This window comes from Babylonia areolata, chromosome 10, assembly GCF_041734735.1.
Source record: "Babylonia areolata isolate BAREFJ2019XMU chromosome 10, ASM4173473v1, whole genome shotgun sequence".
Classification (NCBI taxonomy): Eukaryota; Metazoa; Mollusca; class Gastropoda; order Neogastropoda; family Buccinidae; genus Babylonia; species Babylonia areolata.
Window position 1 is genome coordinate 3494252 of NC_134885.1, and position 21171 is coordinate 3515422.

Genomic DNA, 21171 nt, shown 5'->3' on the forward strand with positions numbered 1-21171 from the left:
AAAATTCACGGGTTAATTAAAATCCAATACCCGGCTGGTGTAATTGATCAGGTTTAAAATTAACAGGTTAATCAAAAGGTCCCATAGTGGCTACCCTGCTCGTGTCATTAATCAGGTTCAAAATTAACTTGTTGAAGGTCCCAGAGTGGATACCCGGCTGCTGTGACTGAGTAGGTTCATTATTAACAGGTTGATTGAAAGGTCCTATAGTGGATACCCTGCTGGTGTGACTGATTAGGTTCAAAATTAGCAGGTTAATCAAAGGTCCCATAGCGGATACCCGGCTGGTGTAACTGATCAGGTTTAAAATTAACAGGTTAAGCAAAAGGTAAAATACTGGATACCATGCTGGTGTGATTAATTAGGTTAAAAAATCAACAGGTTTAAGGTCCCATAGTGGATAGCCGGCAGGTGTGACTAGGTAGGTTCAAAATTAACAGGTTAATTAAAGGTCCCATAGTGGATACCCAGTTGATGTGACTTATTAGGTTAAAAATTAACACATAATTAATGAAATAATCTTGATAAAGGAAAACATCAATGGGTTATCTGCAGAAGTTGCCGTAAAGTTTTCTTTAACTGGGTTGGGATGGTCAGAGACTGCTGTAATTAGGTTTATGGATTTTTTCAGTGCTGGAAATAATTACATGTACCCAGAGACATGATGTCTTTTTTCCCCGTTATTTTTGTGACAATTATGATAGTATTTTTCCATAACAGTCTAGTTTATTTATTGTTTGAAATTGTTAACCAGGTTCCTTGCATGAATGGATCGATCACAACTTACCCAATCAATTTTTTTTTATGTCTGTTTGCTTAGTGTGACTGATGATTGTTGGCATCGTGTTCTTGAAGTTGTTGACCATCAAGTGAGGAAGATTCCAGACCCATAAACTGTAACGTGTCTTTTTGTAGCATTTTCAGGCAATAAACGAAAATGTTGAATACTTAAAGTGTTATAAGTGCATCTACATAAGTTGAGCACATGTGTGTGTGTGTGTGTGTGTGTGTGTGTGTGTGTGTGTGTGTGTGTGTGTGTGTGTGTGTGTGTGTGTGTGTGTGTGTGTGTGTGTGTGTGTGCACGCGCGCGCATTATGTCAGTGTGTGTGGGTGCGTTCATGCGCACTGACGAATTTTCATGTGTGAGTGTGTGGGGGTGGGTGGGGGGTTGGGGGTGTGCCAGTATTTGTGTGTGTGTGTGTGTGTGTGTGTGTGTGTGTGTGTGTGTGTGTGTGTGTGTGTGTGTGTGTGTGTGTGTGTGTGTGTGTGTGTGTGTGTGTGTGTGTGTGTGTGTGTGTTCACGTGTGCCATACACGTTCAGTTGATGCAAGTGTGCATAACAGAGAGACAGAGACAGAAACAGAGAGATCAAGGCTAGAGATGGGTGGGGGACATGCTCATGCACTTGATATGAAACAGTTAAAATCCACACACCCATCAGCATCCAAGCAGCCTGACAACTCACAGCACCGCTCAATTAATTGTCCAACAACATCGTTGACGTGCTCAGCGTTTCCTTTCTTGCCGCGCACACCAGACCTGCTCCACTGAGAAAAACATACGTGTAGGACATCACATGCTGAGCCCCATACTGACGACATCATTGTTTAGCTGTGGATAGCAGGGCCAGACCAAAATTAATGAACGCCTAGCATTTCCTCCATTGACTCCGCGAGGTCACCATGAATTAATCTACCTCCAACGTTGACTCATATACTGCGCAGGAACCTGACAAATGCAGGTATGAAGTGGAGAAGTAACTGGTACTGAGGTCGCGAAGAGGTCACTGAGAGAACGGCTTGATTGCAAGGGCATATTTTTATGAGGATGGATGGAGTCAGTTTCAGTTTCAGTTTCTCAAGGAGGCGACACTGCAGTTTGGACAAATCCATATCCGCCACACCACTGACATCTTCAAGGCAGATGCCTGACACTGAGCAGCATAACCCAACGCGCTTCAGAGTCAGGCCTTGAGTGCATGCTTACGTTATTTGTGTACCTGTCATAATTTTGCCAGAGGATAACACTTTTGTTGTCATGGGTTCTTTTTCAGTGCGCCAAGTGCGTGCTGCACACAGGACCTCCGTTTATCGTCTCACCCGAAAGACTAGACGCTCAGTTTGATTTTCCAGTCAAACATCAGTGCGAGAAAGGGCGAGAGCGGGATTCGAACCCACACCCTCACGGACTGTCTACATTCAGCAGCTGAGCGTCTTAACCATTCAGCCACCTTCCTCCTTGGACGCATGCAGCAACGAGAATGATGACGATACTGCAATACGGGAATTCCAAGTTTGTGATGTGGTCCGGCGTACTAAGTTCCGGCAGCACACAGCGGTTTTTCTAATTTTTTTAAATTCCATTTGTATATTTATTTATTTTTACAGACTCGGCCGTCTCCGACAGGCCTCAGCGGCTTTGGACAATGATCTTGGACAAACGGAGCTTCAGTAGTACATGATGAAAATATGCCCATAAAATCCAAAAGCAAAAACTCGGAAAAAGAAATGACCGTCAATAAAGCAAGCCTAAATCGATCGGAAACTGAAAGGCTGGAATGAGTTCAAACACCGTGACACTGGGCCTACAGTGTGTCTTGGACACGGCATACACCGCCGGAACCTAAAAATTATACGTCCGTGGGCATACACGTTTTGGACACAAAGTAGGCCCTATTCTGATGGACTATACGTACAGCGGGTAGGTCACCGCTGACTCAGTGCCGTTCCCGGTGCCGATCTTGCCCGGCTCAGTGCCTTGAGCCGACAGTAGTCATCTCAGGTTGATCTTCAACATGATAGTCAAGCTCAAAGATAAAAGAATCAAATTTTGGAGCATTGCGAAATCGGCAAAAGTATTTTGTTTTCCTTCACAATCAAATCAAAGTCTGCAACAAGAACTGAATATTACTGATACAGAGAGAGAGAGAGAGAGAGAGAGAGAGAGAGAGAGAGAGAGAGAGAGAGAGAGGACAAGACAAAATTCTTATTTATTCGAGGATAATAGATAAGCACTGGCACCTTCAGGTTGTTTTTTTTCATCCAGTCCCCGCCCTGAAACCGGCTCTACACTAATACTACATTATGTCATTGCATGCACTACACAATGGTACTTAAAGTCATAACATGAGCCTCGGAGAGAGAGAGAGAGAGAGAGAGAGAGAGAGAGAGGGAGAGAGAAGACAAAGTCTTTACCAAGTTATCAGGCTGTTTTACTGACACTCCAGCCCTCGCCCTGAAGAGGTGATAAAGCTAAAGAAGCAAAACGAGAGTGAGCAAAATGAAAATAAATCAAAACACAATCAAAATACAAACATCCCCATTTCTCGATTACGAGTCCCATTATTCACAGCCATTCAACCAAAGCAAAATGTAAGATGACAATCATAATGTGGAGTGATGGCCTAGAGGTAACGCGTACGCCTAAGAAGCGAGAGAATCTGAGCGCGCTGGTTCGAATCACGGCTCAGCCGCCGCCGGATATTTTCTCCCCCTCCACTCAGTAGACCTTGAGTGGTGGTCTGGGCGCTAGTCATTCGGATGAGACGATAAACCGAGGTCCGGGCCGTGTGCAGCATGCACTTAGCGCACGTAAAAGAACCCACGGCAACAAAAGGGTTGTTCCTGGCAAAATTCTGTAGAAAAAGCCACTTCGATAGGAAAAAACAAATAACTGAACTGCATGCAGGAAACTGACTAAAAAAACAACAACAAAAAAACAAAAAACAAAAACCAAAAAAACCGAAAGAAAGGTGGCGCTGTAGTATAAAAATGCAAGAAAGAAATGATCTGTGATCCTGAGTATCAGTATCAGTAGCTCAAGGAGGCGTCACGGCGTTCGGACAAATCCATATACGCTACACCACATCTGCCAAGCAGATGCCTGACCAGCAGCGTAACCCAACGCGCTTAGTCAGGCCTTGAGAAAAAAAAAGAAAAAAAAGAAAAAAAAAAAGTATATATATATATATATATATATATATATATATATATATATATATATATAAGCGTACATACATAAATAAATAAATAATAATTATGATGAAAAAAAAAGATAGTAGTAATGAAAATAATGATAAAATAATAATAATAATAAATAAATAATTAAATAAATAAGACAACAATGATGACAAATAAGCAAATAAATATAAAACATGAAGACACACATTCACACATACACCCACACATGCATAACAGATATGCCCCCAAAACGCAGTTTCATAGATATGAAAGCACAGTCAAATACATATAAACGTACATGAGCTCCAACACACACACACACACACACACACACACACACACACACACACACACACCACAAATTTCCCTGCACCTCCTCTACCCCCTCCTCCACACACTCGGAGTTTCTAGTCTATGTATCGCAGCTTCCACGGCACACACACACACACACACACACACACACACACACACACACACACACACACACACACACACACACACACACACACACAGATGAACACTTACTTGTACAAGCACACACACACACGCCCATATCTCCCACCCCCAACCCCACACACATATATACAAAGATATATATATAATATATACGTTCCAATATCCTGATGCTCCCACAGTGTAGGCATGCATACACTCACATACCTCATCCTCTATCTCACCTCCTCCCTGCACCCCCACCTCCCCCTCACACACACACACACACACACACACACACACACACACACACATGCACAGAACTCTCCTGACACTTGTGTACATTTACACTCTCACGCATGCACAAACGCACTCAAAAACATAGACCCACACATACACACAAACACACACATACACACACACAGAGGCTGCCACTGATGGCCGCAGGAGGGATGGGAAAAGATCTCTGATGCCAAGAATGTGGCGTCTAGTGTGTTGCTCAGTCTACTGTATTTGGAAAAGCCCACAGAGACTCTGTTCCGTTTTGAAGAAATTTGCGCAATGTTGGTTTGGAAATGATGCCGATATTTGTTTGATTTGCAAAGCATCGTGCTCTACCTTTCATGTTAGACTTACGGCCGCTCCCGCTCTCTGCTTTTATTTCTTTGAGGCGATCGATGGTGTGATGGCCTTGTACCTGTTCTTTTTGATATTCTTTGACTTTTCTGAGGATTTCCGATTTTCCTAGATGTGAGGCCGCTCGTTGGTGTTGTGTTACCAGCAAGTCTGTCAGCTCGCTCATTTCCCTTAACTCCTGCATGTCCCGGGCAGTATGACCATGTGAGTTTTTTTTATCTGAAAGTTGCGCATTGCCTTATGCCACTCTGGGCTCCCCATTCCGTTTTCAATTTTCTGTATGAGGTTCATTGAGTCGGTTAGAATCATGGCATGTTGGTTTCCGGGCGTATGGATGGACGATAGCCACTGGAGGGCATGTGTCACAGCTTCAACTTCCAGTTGTGGTCCTGAACAAAGGTCAACATCAACACAATCAACCATAACTTAATGTCTTGATTTTGAAAATACTTCCACCACCACCTGATCCCAGAGAACGTTTATGTAAATGTATTTGTTACAATGCGGTAAAAAGACGATTAATAGCCATTCCCCCCTCCCCCCCACTGCACAGCCTACCTCCATCCGTCTTTCTCAGTTACATGTCGTTGTATTATTTATTTTTTTTTTATATGTATATAATTTATTAGACAGATGTCACGCTATAAATAATGAAAATATTAAAGTTTATCAATATGGAAGTATTTCCTCTGACTAAACAAACAAAAAAATGATTGTCGCTAAACTATCAGCTCCCGTTCGCTGCATTGTCTGTGAAATAAAAAAACACAAGTCGCACGGAAGATTGGGAAGGTGCCGCTCGATCGGCTGTGTGTTTGTGTTCAGTTCAGCTGCAGGAGAAAAGGTAAGGAAATAATCAGATCGATTGTTCCTTTTCAACTGTGCAGCTGCTGGTTTGAGAGAAGAAAACCGTGACAGGATATTTTTGGTGGAGCACTATTGTGTGTGCGACGATGCGTACCCGTAACGGTTGTGTTTTGGCAAATTCACAACACAGATTTACATCGTCATTAACGTGGTGCACGTACCGCGATTTATTAGAATTAAGAAGTATATGTTGCCAGATAACGTCAATATGTTATTTCAATCGTTTGAAAGTGTGGTTTAGTGGGGATTGTAGGGGGTTACTAAACTTTTTCAGGTGTGACAAATCTCGCCCCTTTTTCTCATATACCACAGGCCTTTACTGACTGACGAGTGACAGTCTCTCTCATGCTTACCGAACTTACTCTCCCCCTTTCTTTCCTACTCTCTCTCTCTTTCACACACACACACACACACACACACACACACACATTTTATCAGTTTCTGTCAAATGTTATTATAGTTAAAGGTTGGTACATGGTCAAAGTCTTTATTAATATTATGGTGATCTATACATTTCTCATAATTTCTCATTTTCTGCAGTGGAATCTGCTTGTATAGATTAAAACTGTATTTGCTTCACTCAAAATATGGAATTGTGATCTTTATCATGATAATGCAAAATAAATTCATGCTTTCACAGGAAACACACACACACACACACACACACACACACACACACACACACACACACACACACACACACACACATTTCACATTTATGCAATATCACTCTAGCCGAGTCAAGGTGAAAAGATGTTGAAATAGCATTAAAGAAAGAAAATCTTGCCCGTATGGCTAACTGTACTTAAAACATAATAGAAACATCAAAAGCACTTCTTGGTCAACAGGTCAAGAGTAAAAAAAAAAAAAAGAAGTTGAATTCCACTTTCAGGAGTGGTGATATTGCTTGAACAAGTAGGTTTTGAGAGCAATGTTTTACTTAGATAAAGCAGGCCTAAAATTTATGATGAATTTCTTAATCAAGTTAATGAAACATTCCAGCCTGAAGGAGGCGCACCTCACACATATTTTACAAACTGTTTTGCCATGTGAATGTGCAGTGTTTTCAACTTCATCTTGTTCAAGTCAGTGGATTCGTGGGGTTGCCTTTGAAGTATGGTATGTTTATTAAATTGAAATACATTTGATTATCATTATTTGTAAATATTGTACATGATGTGTAATACTAATAGCATTAAGTACTGCATCTTATAATTTGTATTGTTTTACTTTTTTCATTTATTCTAATTGATGCAATCCATTATATATATATATATATATATATATATATACATATTTACTATAATGTATTAAAAGTAATCTATTATCAGTGGTGGTAGGCAGTTAAATTACAGAAGGGGTGTCCTACATATTATTACTATTTTTAGTATTAATTGGTTAGTGAGTTGAAGGTTTAAGTTCTAACTGAGTAACTCATTGAGATTTTATGGCCCAGTATGACATCAGAGCTTGATGAAAAATAAAGTGGGCCACCTAGCTGATTGTAGATACCCCCCCCCCCCCACCCCCCCCCCCCCCACACACACCCTGATCCCCCCTCCCTTTACTCCCGCTTCATCCCTCTTGTTCCCCCCCCATCTCCCTGGCGAGCCAGTCTCACAGTCAACAACCCTCTCCTCACCCCCTTCCCTTTCAACTATTCAAGCTACACATGTAGAGTGACAGTCCTTGTGCTGACTACTGGTTCATGTTCGCAGTTAATAAGTGTTACTTTACTCCTTGTGTGCTACACACAGCAGACTGACCAGTCTCAGGCACAAAACTTACTGTTACAGTGTTAACGTTGCTCTTGTGTCACGAAGTGGGTTTTGATGGTTATCATTGGCCACATCTGTACTGGAATGACCACCTTCACCACTACACAGGTTTTCTTCCCCACTGTCCATATATTTTAGTATTTGCTGAGCCACTGCGTAAAGCCACTGTGTATATATATATATTTGTATTCAACACCATTTTGACCAACTATTTTGCAGGTGACTTTGGAATTTCCCACTACTTATGAGTATGAGTCATACTGTACCAACCATACAATTCTAAAGGGAATTAAACATTCTTCAGACATTCTAGAACTTGTTGAAGACATGGAGAATCAAAGTAGGTCGTTTCCTTTTAACTGTCCACTGTGGATTGCTGATGATAATTGGATGTGAGAGTTACGTCCTGTGGGTGTGCAGCAATGCAACAAAAGGGACGTAAGGGATGTAAGTCTTGAGTCCCAAGTCAGGCAACAGGTTAACCGTTAAGAATAAAAATTAGAAGAAAAAAAAAATGAAACCATACTCACTATATTCTGTAAACTGTGTATTGTGTACTTAGCAGAGTGGCAGTATGGCTGTGCATGCAGCCCCTCCAGGCAAGAGGAAAGAAATCTACAAGTATGAGGCGCCATGGACAGTGTACAGCATGAACTGGAGCATTCGTCCAGACAAACGTTTCCGTCTGGCCCTCGGCAGCTTTGTGGAAGAGTACAATAACAAGGTTTGTGTGACAAACTTCACACTCTGAAATTATGATATTGATAGATTAAATGATGGTTCATTGTGCAATTTTTGGTATTTCTTTTGTCTGTCCTCTTTTCCTGATTCTCCTTTTTCATACCAGGGTTAAACACAGTGAATACTTATTGATCAAACTTTTGGAACCTCCTTTTAATCTTTAATCTGGGGATAAATTTTTTGCATGTTATCAGTCCAAGCCTCACCACCTCAGTTCAACTTATTTCCGGTTATAGTATAGTTATACTGACATGATGTGAGTGTCACAGAAAGTGGATCTGAAACAGTGAGAAGAAACTGAAATTACACAAACAAGCCTTTAAAAATGGCAGTATCTTACGAGTTAACAGTGGGTGCTGTGTTGTTTTGTTCTTTCAAACTCTTGTTTACAGTATTCTATTGGTGCTTGTTCATCATGGCTCTCCGGCAAGGCTTGGCAGGCTCTGGGAGTGAGATGAGAGTCATAAAGTAGATTCCATATCACTGTAGAGGGAACATCAGAAAATACTGTGGTCAGCATGTTTCACAAAAAAAACCTTGCAGTTTGAAATGGACATGACTGACAAAATCAGCTCATTTACTTTACAAGAAAATAGCATTGTATGTATATCACTAGATGAGTTTTTCCCCCTTTTTTTCTTTCTTTTATCAGTTTTTAATTTTTTGTTTTGTTGTTGGTTGGTTTGTTGTTGCTCAGCAATACAATGACGAGAATATTGCAGCATAAACATTTTCCATTCGTTTTGAGAATGTATAATTTATTGTGTGAGTGCAATTGCATGTTTTTTGTTGTTTTTTTTCCCCACTCTGTATGGAAGAGATATAATATTAACTGATATTTGAGTCCATTATTATGTTGTGTTACTGTAAATTTGAACCAAGCAGAAACAAATGCAGGTCCAGAAAGTGCCATCAACTTGAAAATCTTGGCAGGTCTTCAATGGGGGCTTGGATATTTTGTGTTGGGTTCTTTGAAGTGTTTTTTGTTTCTTGGTCAGTGTTTTCCCTTCCACCCTACCACCCCACACCACTCCCTCATTGACCCACAGAATGGGTCCCCTTTTCTTTCCCTCAGGATACAATGCTTGAACAAAAGCTGACACAATGGACACCTCCCTTTTTAAGTGTTTATGCCAGGAGCTTCAGGCATGTGAAAGTGGCATGAATGAAAAGCATTTAAATGAATCAGCTTGGTAGTTTTATTTTTTTTAGATGTGTTCACACAGTATTTGCACAAATTTTGAGTCATCAGATTTTATTTTCACAAGTCTCTGTGATAATAACTGATATTAATTTTTGTGAATATATCAAAATGTCAAGTATGTGTGTGTGTGTGTGTGTGTGTGTGTGTGTGTGTGGATATTTTATTGTGGGTTGTGTTTGTGTTTTGTGGTGTGCAGGTTCAGATTGTCTCTCTTGATGAAGATACATCTGAGTTTTCTCCCAAGAGTACTTTTGACCATCCCTATCCCACAACCAAGATCATGTGGATTCCAGATTCAGTAAGTGATATATTTACTGGCAGCTCACTGTAGTAAGTGTTGATTTGTTCAAGTTCATCAGATCTGGAGCTAATGTATTGCAGAAAGAGTTGATTTGTGCCACAGAATGGATCATAGAGTGTAGAAACTAGTGATTTTCACGAAAGAGTTGATTTGTGCTGTAGAATGGATCATAGAATATAGAAACGACTGATGTTCATGAAAGAGTTGATTTGTGCCATAGAATGGATCATAGAATGCAGAAACTACTGATATTCAGTGCACAGTGATTACACATGCAGTTTTAAAGAAGACATGTATACATTTACCTTGAATACTTTGGATGATGATTCACAGTCATGCTGGAGGTGCAGACAAAGCATTTTATTCAAATTACTTTTTATTTTACTGTCGACCACGCAGTATGAATACAGGCAATGTTGACAACTTGGAGGGCTGCTGATCTTTTATCGTCTCCTGATACTGACACACATGTTTAGTACCATTTCCTGATTTGTTGTATGGAGCTTGACATTGGTGGTGTGTGAAAATGGCAAATGCAAGATACAAGAATATTTTTTTTCTTTTTATCTCTAATAGGGAAACTGTTGACATGTTTACTGATTAAAAGATGACATAGAAAAAGGCATTTCATCCACAGTACAACACAGAGTTTGCTAATTCAGTAAACAAATTCATGGATAAACTTTTTAACACAGCACAAGTTTCCACAGTATATTCTATGTATATCAAAACTGCCAAATTACCCATTTAATAGATAAAATTGAGCAAGTAAAATTAAAACAAAATAAATGGAAGTGAATGGATTATATTCTCAAATGATAAAGTGCACTTTGCACATTTCTAATGAAATGCTTAGTTGAGTAATCATATACGACTATGGCTGCCTTCATACATTATGTATAGCTCAGACATACATTACCTATCTGAGTACAGCATGCTAAAATGAAATACTGTAGTAAAATGGCCTAAGTAAGGCCTTGAAATGGGCTTAAATCTGAAGGCAACGCAGAGCAGACAGCTTTACTGTTGGCATGCACTGTGTCAGTGTGTGTCTTTGCAACAGATCTTTTTATTTAGTCATTAGTTGTTGTTGTTTTTTTATACTACAATGCTATATTTTTAGTTCCGAACCTGCCATTTAACAATTTGTATTGATACTTATCTGTAGTTGTATTTCTTATTCTAAAACTGTGTTTCTTAGAATGTGTATAATTTTGTAACCTTCCTCCCACCCCCTCCTCTTCTTGTGTGTTACTTCAAGATGCTGTCTTTTCTTACTTGCTTGTGTGGATTTAGCTTCACATGTTTAACCTTTTGCTTTCTTTGAACCAGCCTTTGACATGCTTTGTTTGCGTTGGATTCTGAATGTGGTTTGAGAAATTTTGTGGTGTGAGTGACGAGCCCGTGGACGATTCCGGTGAGATGAATAAAGATGTATTGCATTGCATTGTATTGTAGTATGTAGTGTTGTGTTGCATTGCGTTTTGTTGTGTTGCATTGTGTATTTACTGTTTTGTTGTATTGTAGTGCATTGCATTACATTGCATTGCATTGCATTGTCTTGTCTTGTATTGTGTTGTCTTGTGTTTTATTGCATTGTATTGTGAGGTGGTGTGGGTGTGTGCAGAAAGGGGTGTTCCCTGACCTGATGGCCACCAGTGGGGACTACCTCAGAGTGTGGAGGGTGGGAGACACAGAGACCAGGCTGGAGTGCCTTCTGAACAACGTGAGTCCTTGTGTGCTTGTGCTGTCTATATACTGGTGTATACACCACATGTCTGTGCCTCTGTATGTCTCCCTGTCACTTAAAAACATAATAATAGAGGGTTCTGTTGTTTCTATTACATTTTAAGAAATCTGATTTTGGTGTACAAGACGGTGACAGAGAAATCAGATTGATTGATTGCATTTCAGTTAAAATTTTTAACACTTTTTGGTTTGAAAAAAAAAAAACCCTCAAAAAAACAACACAACAACAACAGATTTTTTTTTTTTTTTTAACTCAACATCAGTACATGGACTTTCTATGCAGTAATCTTTGTGACTGATATTATAATGGTCAAAACTGATTACAAGAAGATAATTTTGTTTTGTGAGTGTATGCATGAGAATACATGATGTACATATATACATTCATGTATCGTTCACAGACTTCATGAACAGATGAATGTAGCCATTCAAAAAGTCACCTCAGCAGTTGAAGTGATTACAGCAATAACAAAACCTGTCTCACACATCACGGGGAAAATTATGATAGGTTTAACTTTGTATCACTTGCATTGATAAGGGTCAGGGAGAAGACATTTGTGACTTCTATGGTACAGTTGTTGAACTTCCCACCACCGTTTTCACCTTGCAGAACAAAAATTCTGACTTTTGTGCTCCCCTGACGTCGTTTGACTGGAACGAAGTGGATCCCAACCTGTTGGGCACATCGTCCATCGACACCACCTGCACTATCTGGGGCCTGGAGGTAGGATGGTCATTGACTGACTGTACTGTCAATAGTCATTGAGATGGTCATTGTCTGTACTGTAAATAGTCATTGAAATAGTCATTGTCTGACTGTACTGTCAATAGTCATCGGAATGTGTACTGTAAATGGTCACTGGAATGGTCATTGACTGACTGTACTGTAAATAGTCATTGAGATGGTCATTGTCTGTCTGTACTGTCAGTAGTCATTGAGATGGTCATTGACTGTACTGTGTATAGTCATATGGGACCTCGGTTTATCATTAGATTGCTTTTCCAGTCATACTAAGGAGAAAGGGTGGGACCGTGATTTGAACCCAGACCTTCTGGGACAGTGTCTTGGCAGATTTATAAGCATGTAAACCATTCTGCCACCTTCCTCAGACCGGACAGGTGATGGGGCGTGTCAACATGGTGTCAGGGCACGTCAAGACCCAGCTGATCGCGCACGACAAGGAGGTGTACGACATCGCCTTCAGCCGCGCCGGAGGGGGCCGCGACATGTTTGCCAGCGTCGGTCAGTTCTTGTCTGCAGTGTCTGTGTATATATATTGTTTTGTGTTATAGGCCAGTCCTTGTAGTGTGTGTGTTTATATATTGTATATTGTGTCAGTCAGTCCTTGTAGTCTGTGTGTATATGTTGTAATTGTCAGTCCTTGTCTGAAGTGTGTGTATTTGTATTTCTCCTTTTTTGTCACAGCAAATTTCTCTGTGTGAAATTTGGGCTGCTCTCCCCTGGGAGAACGTGTCGCCACACTGAGAGTGCCACCCATTTTTTTGTATTTTTTTCCTGTGTGCAGTTTTATTTGTTTTTCCTATCGAAGTGGATTTTTCTACAGAATTTTGCCAGGAACAAACCTTTTGTTGCCGTGGGTTCTTTTACATGCGCTAAGTGAATGCTGCACACGGGATCTTGGTTTATTGTCTCATCCGAATGACTAGCATCCAGACCACCACTCAAGGTCTAGTGGAGGGGGAGAAAATATCGGTGGCTGAGCCGTGATTCAAACCAGCCCGCTCAGATTCTCTCGCTTCCTAGGCGGACGCATTACCTCTATGTATATTGTATTGTGTTGGTCAGTCCTTGTCAGCAGTGTCTGTGTATATACATATTTTTTGTATTGTGTCAGTCACTCCCTTGTCTGTAGTGTCTCTATATATGTATTGTTTTGTAGGCCAGTCCTTGTCTGTTGAGGCCATAGTCGCTGGCGAGGAGAGACATGTGTTTTGTGCACCTTTCCCCTCATGAGACATCTTAATAATAATAATAATAATAATAATACTGTACATTAATCTTCCTCCCTGTGTAGACACAGGGAGGGCACTGCTTTGGAAGGAAGATTTTCAGTGCCCAGTCCTTGTTCCACATTTGATCTGTTTATGTCATATCTCATGTGTGTGTGTGTGTGTGTGTGTGTGTTTTGTGTGTGTGTGTCCCTGTCTGTATCAGAATCAAAACTGAAAAATTGCCGAGTCCCACCCGATCTGTTTGCTCATTTTGTTGTCTGTATAATTTCATATTGCTTTATTTGCGTGCCTGTTATTAATATGAAACTAAATACTTCCAGTTCATAACTGTAGTAGTAGTAGAAATTTGTAGAATTGTCTTGATGTATATAGATATATATATGTGTTGGGGTTTTTTTTTTGTATGTCTTCGTGTGCTGTTGTGTGTTATTATGAGCTGTTTATACATGCTTTGCTCCATGTGAGGTGTTTAGAGCCCATCATGTTGGGAGTTTATGCCATATCAGTACTATCTCTTTATGAGATAATATAGCTCTTCTTATGTTATCTTATCTTAATCAATGTGCAATATAATACATGCAGTTGATAACTTTGGTGTCTTTTCAGTATGTTTACGATAGTGATTAATCACAACATTTTAAGTGAATATATGCAATTTTTATATATTTTTATGAATGTCTTATATGTTTATTGATTCTTTTTAATTAAGTCATGTTTGATGTTTATTGTGTTGAGTAATTGTCTATGTTTGTTTTTGCTGCACCTGGTGTAATTTTTCTTAATGAGATGATAAAGTAATTCTTATCCTATCTTATCTTATCTATTTATCATTATTATTATTATTATGATGGTCATCATTATCATCATTGATATTGATGTTGCTACCGACGACAGGGGCTGACGGGTCGGTTCGCATGTTCGACCTTCGGCACCTGGAGCATTCGACCATCATCTACGAGGACCCTTCACACGTGCCCCTGCTGCGGCTGGCCTGGAACAAGCAGGACCCCAACTACCTGGCCACCATGGCCATGGACGCCCTGGAGGTGAGGTGTCCTTGTGTGTGTGTGTGTGTGTGTGTGTGTGTGATGGGGGTGTGGAGGTGGGGGTGAGGCATCCTTGTGTGTGTGTGTGTGTGGGGTTGATGGGGGGTGGGGTGTGTGTGTGAGGCGTCCTTGTGTGTGTGTGTGTGTGTGTGATGGAGAGGGGGAGGTGAGGCGTCCTTGTGTGTGTGTGTGTGATGTGGGGTGTGTGGGGGTGAGGCGTTCTTGTGTGTGTGTGTGTGTGTGTGATGGGGGAGCGGGGGAGGTGAGGTGTCCCTGTGTGTGTGTGTGTGTGATGGGGGGGTGGTGTGGTGGTGAGGCATTCTTGTGTGTGTGTGCATGTGTGTGATGGGGGAGGGGGGGAGTTGAGGTGCCCCTGTGTGTGTGTGTGTGTGATGGGGGGGGGGGGTGAGGCGTTCTTGTGTGTGTGTGTGTGTGATGGGGGAGGGGTGGAGGTGAGGTGTCCCTGTGTGTGTGTGTGTGTGTATGATGGGGGAGGGGGGGGGTGAGGCGTCCTTGTGTGTGTGATGGGGGGGGTGAGGCATCCTTGTGTGTGTGTGTGTGATGGGGGTTGGGGGGGAGGTGAGGCATCCTTGTGTGTGTGTGTGTGTGATGGGGGGGAGGTGGTGAGGAGGTCTTTGTGTGTGTGTGACAGTGTGGTGGGGGTAGGGAGTGGGTTGGGGGGATATGGGGTTGTGATCATTGTCCTAGTTTTGGTTGTTTGTTGTGGTCTTTTTCTTTGGATGTTGTTCTTATTGTATATTATGTTATTTATCTATTCATTTATTTACTTTGTTGCTGGTTTTTTTTTTTTTTTTTTTTTTTTTTTTTGCGGGAGTGTAGGTGGGGGCAGTAAATAAAGACGGGTATGAAGCACTTTAAACACACACACACACACACACACACACACACACACACACACACACACACACACACTAATATACAAGCTAAGGTGTCCTGGACTTGTTTCTTTTTCTTCTGTGGCTTTGTTTTATGTTTTCTTACTTTCTTACAGAAAGGTTGCATGTGATCAGATCTACTGTCATGATCCATGCAGTGTCATTTTTTGTTTGTATTTTTTGTTGAGTTGATTAGTTTGGGAAAAAAAAAGAAAAAAAATATGACCAGGTCATTTACAACCAGTACAACTTCTATGACCAAGGTAATTTAAGGTCCAGGTCAGGTTTTATGACCTGGGTGACTTTAATGCCATGGGTCCAGGATGATTGTGATCTGGACACAGTTTTGAGTGATCAGGACAATCTTAGGTTTTTACCAGGACAATCTTAGCAACCTGGATTACTCGTGTTCTAGAGCAGTGACATCTTCTAGGTCCAGGTGAGCAAATTTGGACCACGGAGCTGTCATCTCCAGTGGAGTGGTGGCCTAGTGGTATCATGTCCACTTTGGAAGCTATGGAGTCTGAGTGCACAGGATGAAATCCCACACTTGGCAGTATTTTCTCCCCCTCCGCTAGAGTCTACTCTAGACCTTGAGTGGTGTGGTCTGGACGCTGGTCATTCGGATGAGATGAGAAACTGAGGTCCAGTATGTAGCATGTACTTAGCACACAAAAGAACCAATGGCAAAAAAAGGATTGACCATGGCAAGAAAGATCCACTTTGACAGGAAAACAAGTACAATTATAGATAAGCCAAAAAAAAAAAAAAAAAGAAAAAAAGAAAGGGTGGTACTGCACTCTTGCGACACAGCCTGAATTTCCCACAGATAAATCTGTTGTGACAGAAGAGTTATACAATTCAATACCATACAATACAATGCACTATGATTTAGGACCTGACAACACACTGAAGCCATCAGCTGCAGCACAAATTTTGGGACCAGGACAACTTTGAAGACAGTGAAACTCAGTTCCATGACAAATTTTAGGACCTGGACATCCATTACCCTCCTCCGTTGCTTCTGGGATTGTGTGCTGGCACCAGTCTTATGGATAACATGAACCTCCAAACATCAATACAATTGCCAACAGAAACATTCAGGTTCTATTCAAATCATTCAAAAACAAATATAGTTAATTTTTTTTCATTTTAAAGTATACACCTTAACTGAGCTGATTGTACATTGACTCATAGAAGATTTTTAGCAGCCAAGAACAAAATCTCTATATACACAGACAGACAGAATAACTAGATTTGTGTTTTTGTCTCCGCAGGTGATCATCCTGGATGTGCGAGTTCCCTGCACCCCTGTGGCTCGACTGAACAACCACCGTGCCTGTGTGAACGGCATCGGGTGGGCACCCCACTCCTCTTGTCACATCTGCACTGCCGGTCAGTACACTGGGTGTATGTCACATGACGGGCGCAATTAGCTGAGTGGTTAAAGTGTTGGACTTTCAATCTGAAGGTCCCATGTTCGAATCTCAGTTAAGGGCGCCTGGTGGGTAAAGGGTGGAGATTTTTCCGATCTCCCATGTCAACATATTTTGCTGACCTGCTTGTGCCTGAACCCCCTTCATGTGTATACGCAAGCAGAAGATCAAATGCGCACATTAAAGATCCTGTAATCCATGTCAGCGTTCGGTGGGTAATGGAAACAAGAACATACCCAGCATGCACACCCCTGAAAACGGAGTAAGGCTACCAACTTGGCGGGGTAAAAACGGTCATACAGGTAAAAGCCCACTCGTGAAAATACAAGTGAACGTGAGAGTTGATGCCCATGAATGAAGAAGAAGAAGTATGTCAGCGTTTTGCCTTTTTCTGTATCTTTGAACCAGGCGTACTTGTTAACGGCATGAAGTGGTAGTGTCAGTTCTGTTCAAAAAAGGAAAAATAATTCGGAATATGTTGAAAGACAGTGCTGAAACAAATGAAAGTTTGAAGTGTGTCCGTACATGGAAACAGGCACACGAGTGCCACACATGGGTGTGCTTCAGGAGACATGCACAGTGACTCGCAGTTATAGAGTATCAGCATATCTGCGTTAGATTGTTGGGTTGCATTGAATTACCACTGTGTTACTCATATACACAGAGGCACACAGTCACATACATGCGTACAAGAATGCATGTGAGACGCTCACACGTATAGCAATACACAGGTTTTGCATTTACACCCCCAGTGCGATATCCCTTTTGATAAAATTTAGAAGGTATTTAGAGGTTCAGACCTCCCAGTTCACCTGTACATTCAGTGACTGGGTGTTTTTTATTCTGTTCTTTTTATTTTTGGCTTTGAATAAGTGATAAACCTGTTGGGGGAGAGTGTTCTGTGTAATACCTGTTTCAAGATATGATTTTTTGTAGTGATAACAACGACAGTGATGATAATGATGACAGCAACAATGACGATAATGATGACATTGTTATAGCGATAACAATGACAGTAATGAAAACAGTGACAACGACAGTAATGATAACAGTGACAACGACAGTAATGATAACAATGACAATTTAGATAACGATAACGACACTGACAATAACAATGACAGTGACGATAGCAATGACAATGACGATAACGATAACAACAATGACAATAGCGATAATGACAGTGATTTGATAACGAACGACAACACAGACAGCCATATGATTTAACACACTGAAATGCGTGACAGGGGACGACCACCAGGCCCTGATCTGGGACATCCAGCAGATGCCGCGCGCTATAGAGGACCCTATCCTGGCCTACACCGCCGGAGGGGAGATCAACCAGATCCAGTGGTCCTCCACCCAGCCCGACTGGATCGCCATCTGCTACAACAACTGCATGGAGATCCTCCGGGTGTGAGCTGTGTGTGAGGGAGAGGAGGGATGGGGTGGGGGGGGGTGAGGTGATGATGATGTCCCTTGGCCCGTCCCGACTGCTCCCGGCTCTGCACACACACAGTTGTCACGTGGTGGTGTGGGTCGTTTAGGAGAGAGACGTGGGAGAGAGAAAAGGTGGTTTTCAGTTGTGTTTGTGTGTGTGTGTGGTGTGTGTGTGTTTGTATGTGTTGTGTGTGTGGTGTGTATGTAAATATAAACAAGTGTGTGTGTGTGTATGTGTGTGTGGAGTGTGTGTGTGTGTGTAAATATGCATGTACATGGATGTTCACAAGTGTGTGTGTGTGTGTGCGCACGTGTGTGTGTGTGTTTTAAAAACCAGTCAGAAGTAACTTCCCAAAGTGAGGCAACTCTTGAGGAAGGCAGTTCCCGCTCCATCATAACTCACTGTCTGCTGACGTCTGTTCCGCCGGATGTGTAGATATATGCTTTGTTTGGAACATTGGTCATGTTTAAAATGGAGTGTACATGTCGCTACGTGAAGAGCAAATCATGGAACAAATCACTTTCCACATTCGTAGCAGAGCAAGCGCAGTTGTGGTCAGCGTCAAGTGTATGTTTGAAAACGTATTGAGAGAATGCGGAAATTAAAAAAAACCCAAACAACTTTTAGTCCTTTTAGAATATGTTGAAGTCACAGATACTTGACTGAAAGGGAAAGAAAGTTATAAAACAAAAAGGAAAAGACTCAAGTTGATAATGACTACTCTTTAAGGATCATTTCTTGCTTTGTTTGGTGGATCTGTGGTTCAGTCCGCAGCACATACATACAAAACAGGACAAAGCAAGAGAGAGGGAGGGTAGAGAGTAAATGTGTATGCGTGTTGATTCACGTCGGCAGTTCTTTTCCACTATCTTTTGGTTTTTTGCTTTTTTTTTTAGTTTGTCACAATCATTGTTCTTGACTCCAGCCTGAAAATGTGATGGAAGTTTTTACTGCAAGGTGTTGAATATGATTTGTTCTGATGCCTCATAGTGTGGATTGTAGCTGCCTGTATTGTGGGGTTGAAAACGGTCATACACGTGAAAGGCACTTGAAGTTCTTAATAAGTAGATGACCGCCATGAAGCTTATGATTTTTATTTTTATTTTTTATTTTTTTTTTAACTGATTTTCTTCTCTGCTGGCCCAATAGCAAGAAAACATGTTGAGAATAATACTAAACAGTCAGTGGTCCATCAGCAGTCATTGGTCCATCAGCAATACAGAACAGTCATTGGTCCATCAACAATATAGAACAGTCAGTGGTCCATCAGCCATACAGAACAGTCAGTGGTCCATCATCAATACAGAACAGTCAGTGGTCCATCAGCAATACAGAACATTCAGTGGTCCATCAACAATACAGAACATTCAGTGGTCCATCAGCTATACAGAACATTCAGTGGTCCATTAACAATACAGAACAGTCAGTGGTCCATCAACAATATAGAACAGTCAATGGTCCATCAGCTATACAGAACAGTCAGTGGTCCATCAGCAACACAGAACAGTCAGTGGTCCATCAGCAATACAGAACAGTCAGTGGTCCATCATCAATACAGAACAGTCAGTGGTCCATCAGCAGTCAGTGGTCCATCAGCTATACTAAACAGTCAGTGGTCCATCAGCAATACAGAACAGTCAGTGGTCCATCAGCAATACAGAACAGTCAGTGGTAGCTATACAGAACAGTCAGTGGTCCATCATCTATACAGAACAGTCAGTGGTCCATCAGCAATACAGAACAGTCAGTGGTAGCTATACAGAACAGTCAGTGGTCCATCAGCAATACAGAACAGTCAGTGGTCCATCAGCAATACAGAACAGTCAGTGGTCCATCAGCAATACAGAACAGTCAGTGGTCCATCAGCAATGCAGAACAGTCAGTGGTTCATCATCAATACAGAACAGTCAGTGGTCCATCAGCAATGCAGAACAGTCGGTGGTAGCTATACAGAACAGTCAGTGGTCCATCAGCTATACAGAACAGTCAGTGGTCCATCAGCAATACAGAACAGTCAGTGGTCCATCAACAATACAGAACAGTCAGTGGTCCATCAGCCATACAGAACTGTCAGTGGTCCATCAACAATACAGAACATTCAGTGGTCCATCAGCAATACAGAACAGTCAGTGGTCCATCAACAATACAGAACAGTCAGTGGTCCATTAGTCATACAGAACTGTCAGTGGTCCATCAGCTATACTAAACAGTCAGTGGTCCATCAGCAATACAGAACAGTCAGTGGTCCATCAGCTATACAGAACAGTCAGTGGTAGCTATACAGAACAGTCAGTGGTCCATCATCTATACAGAACAGTCAGTGGTACATCAGCAATACAGAACAGTCAGTGGTAGCTATACAGAACAGTCAGTGGTCCATCAGCAATACAGAACAGTCAGTGGTCCATCATCAATACAGAACAGTCAGTGGTCCATCAGCAATACAGAACAGTCAGTGGTCCATCAGCAATACAGAACAGTCAGTGGTCCATCATCAATACAGAACAGTCAGTGGTCCATCAGCAATACAGAACAGTCAGTGGTAGCTATACAGAACAGTCAGTGGTCCATCAGCAATACAGAACAGTCAGTGGTCCATCATCAATACAGAACAGTCAGTGGTCCATCAGCAATACAGAACAGTCAGTGGTCCATCAGCAATGCAGAACAGTCAGTGGTCCATCAGCAATACAGAACAGTCAGTGGTCCATCAG

General features: G+C 41.5%; 1 protein-coding gene across 3 annotated transcripts; it reads left to right on the plus strand.

The window, feature by feature from the left end:
* Positions 1-5763: 5763 nt before the first annotated feature.
* On the plus strand, positions 5764-19793 carry LOC143286404 (DDB1- and CUL4-associated factor 7). Of its 3 annotated transcripts, none has more exons than XM_076593962.1 (10): positions 5764-5871; positions 6956-7013; positions 8238-8396; positions 9814-9915; positions 11546-11644; positions 12278-12391; positions 12778-12910; positions 14536-14687; positions 16861-16978; positions 18264-19793. In XM_076593962.1, exons 2-10 carry the CDS (start codon positions 7011-7013, stop codon positions 18434-18436), a joined length of 1053 nt encoding a protein of 350 aa, XP_076450077.1. In that variant the 5' UTR covers positions 5764-5871; positions 6956-7010; the 3' UTR covers positions 18437-19793. The 3 variants fall into 3 exon arrangements, with proteins under 3 accessions (XP_076450077.1, XP_076450076.1, XP_076450078.1); XM_076593961.1 differs by having other exon boundaries at positions 8235-8396; positions 18264-19792; XM_076593963.1 differs by lacking the exon at positions 6956-7013 and having other exon boundaries at positions 5793-5871; positions 8235-8396.
* Positions 19794-21171: the final 1378 nt, after the last annotated feature.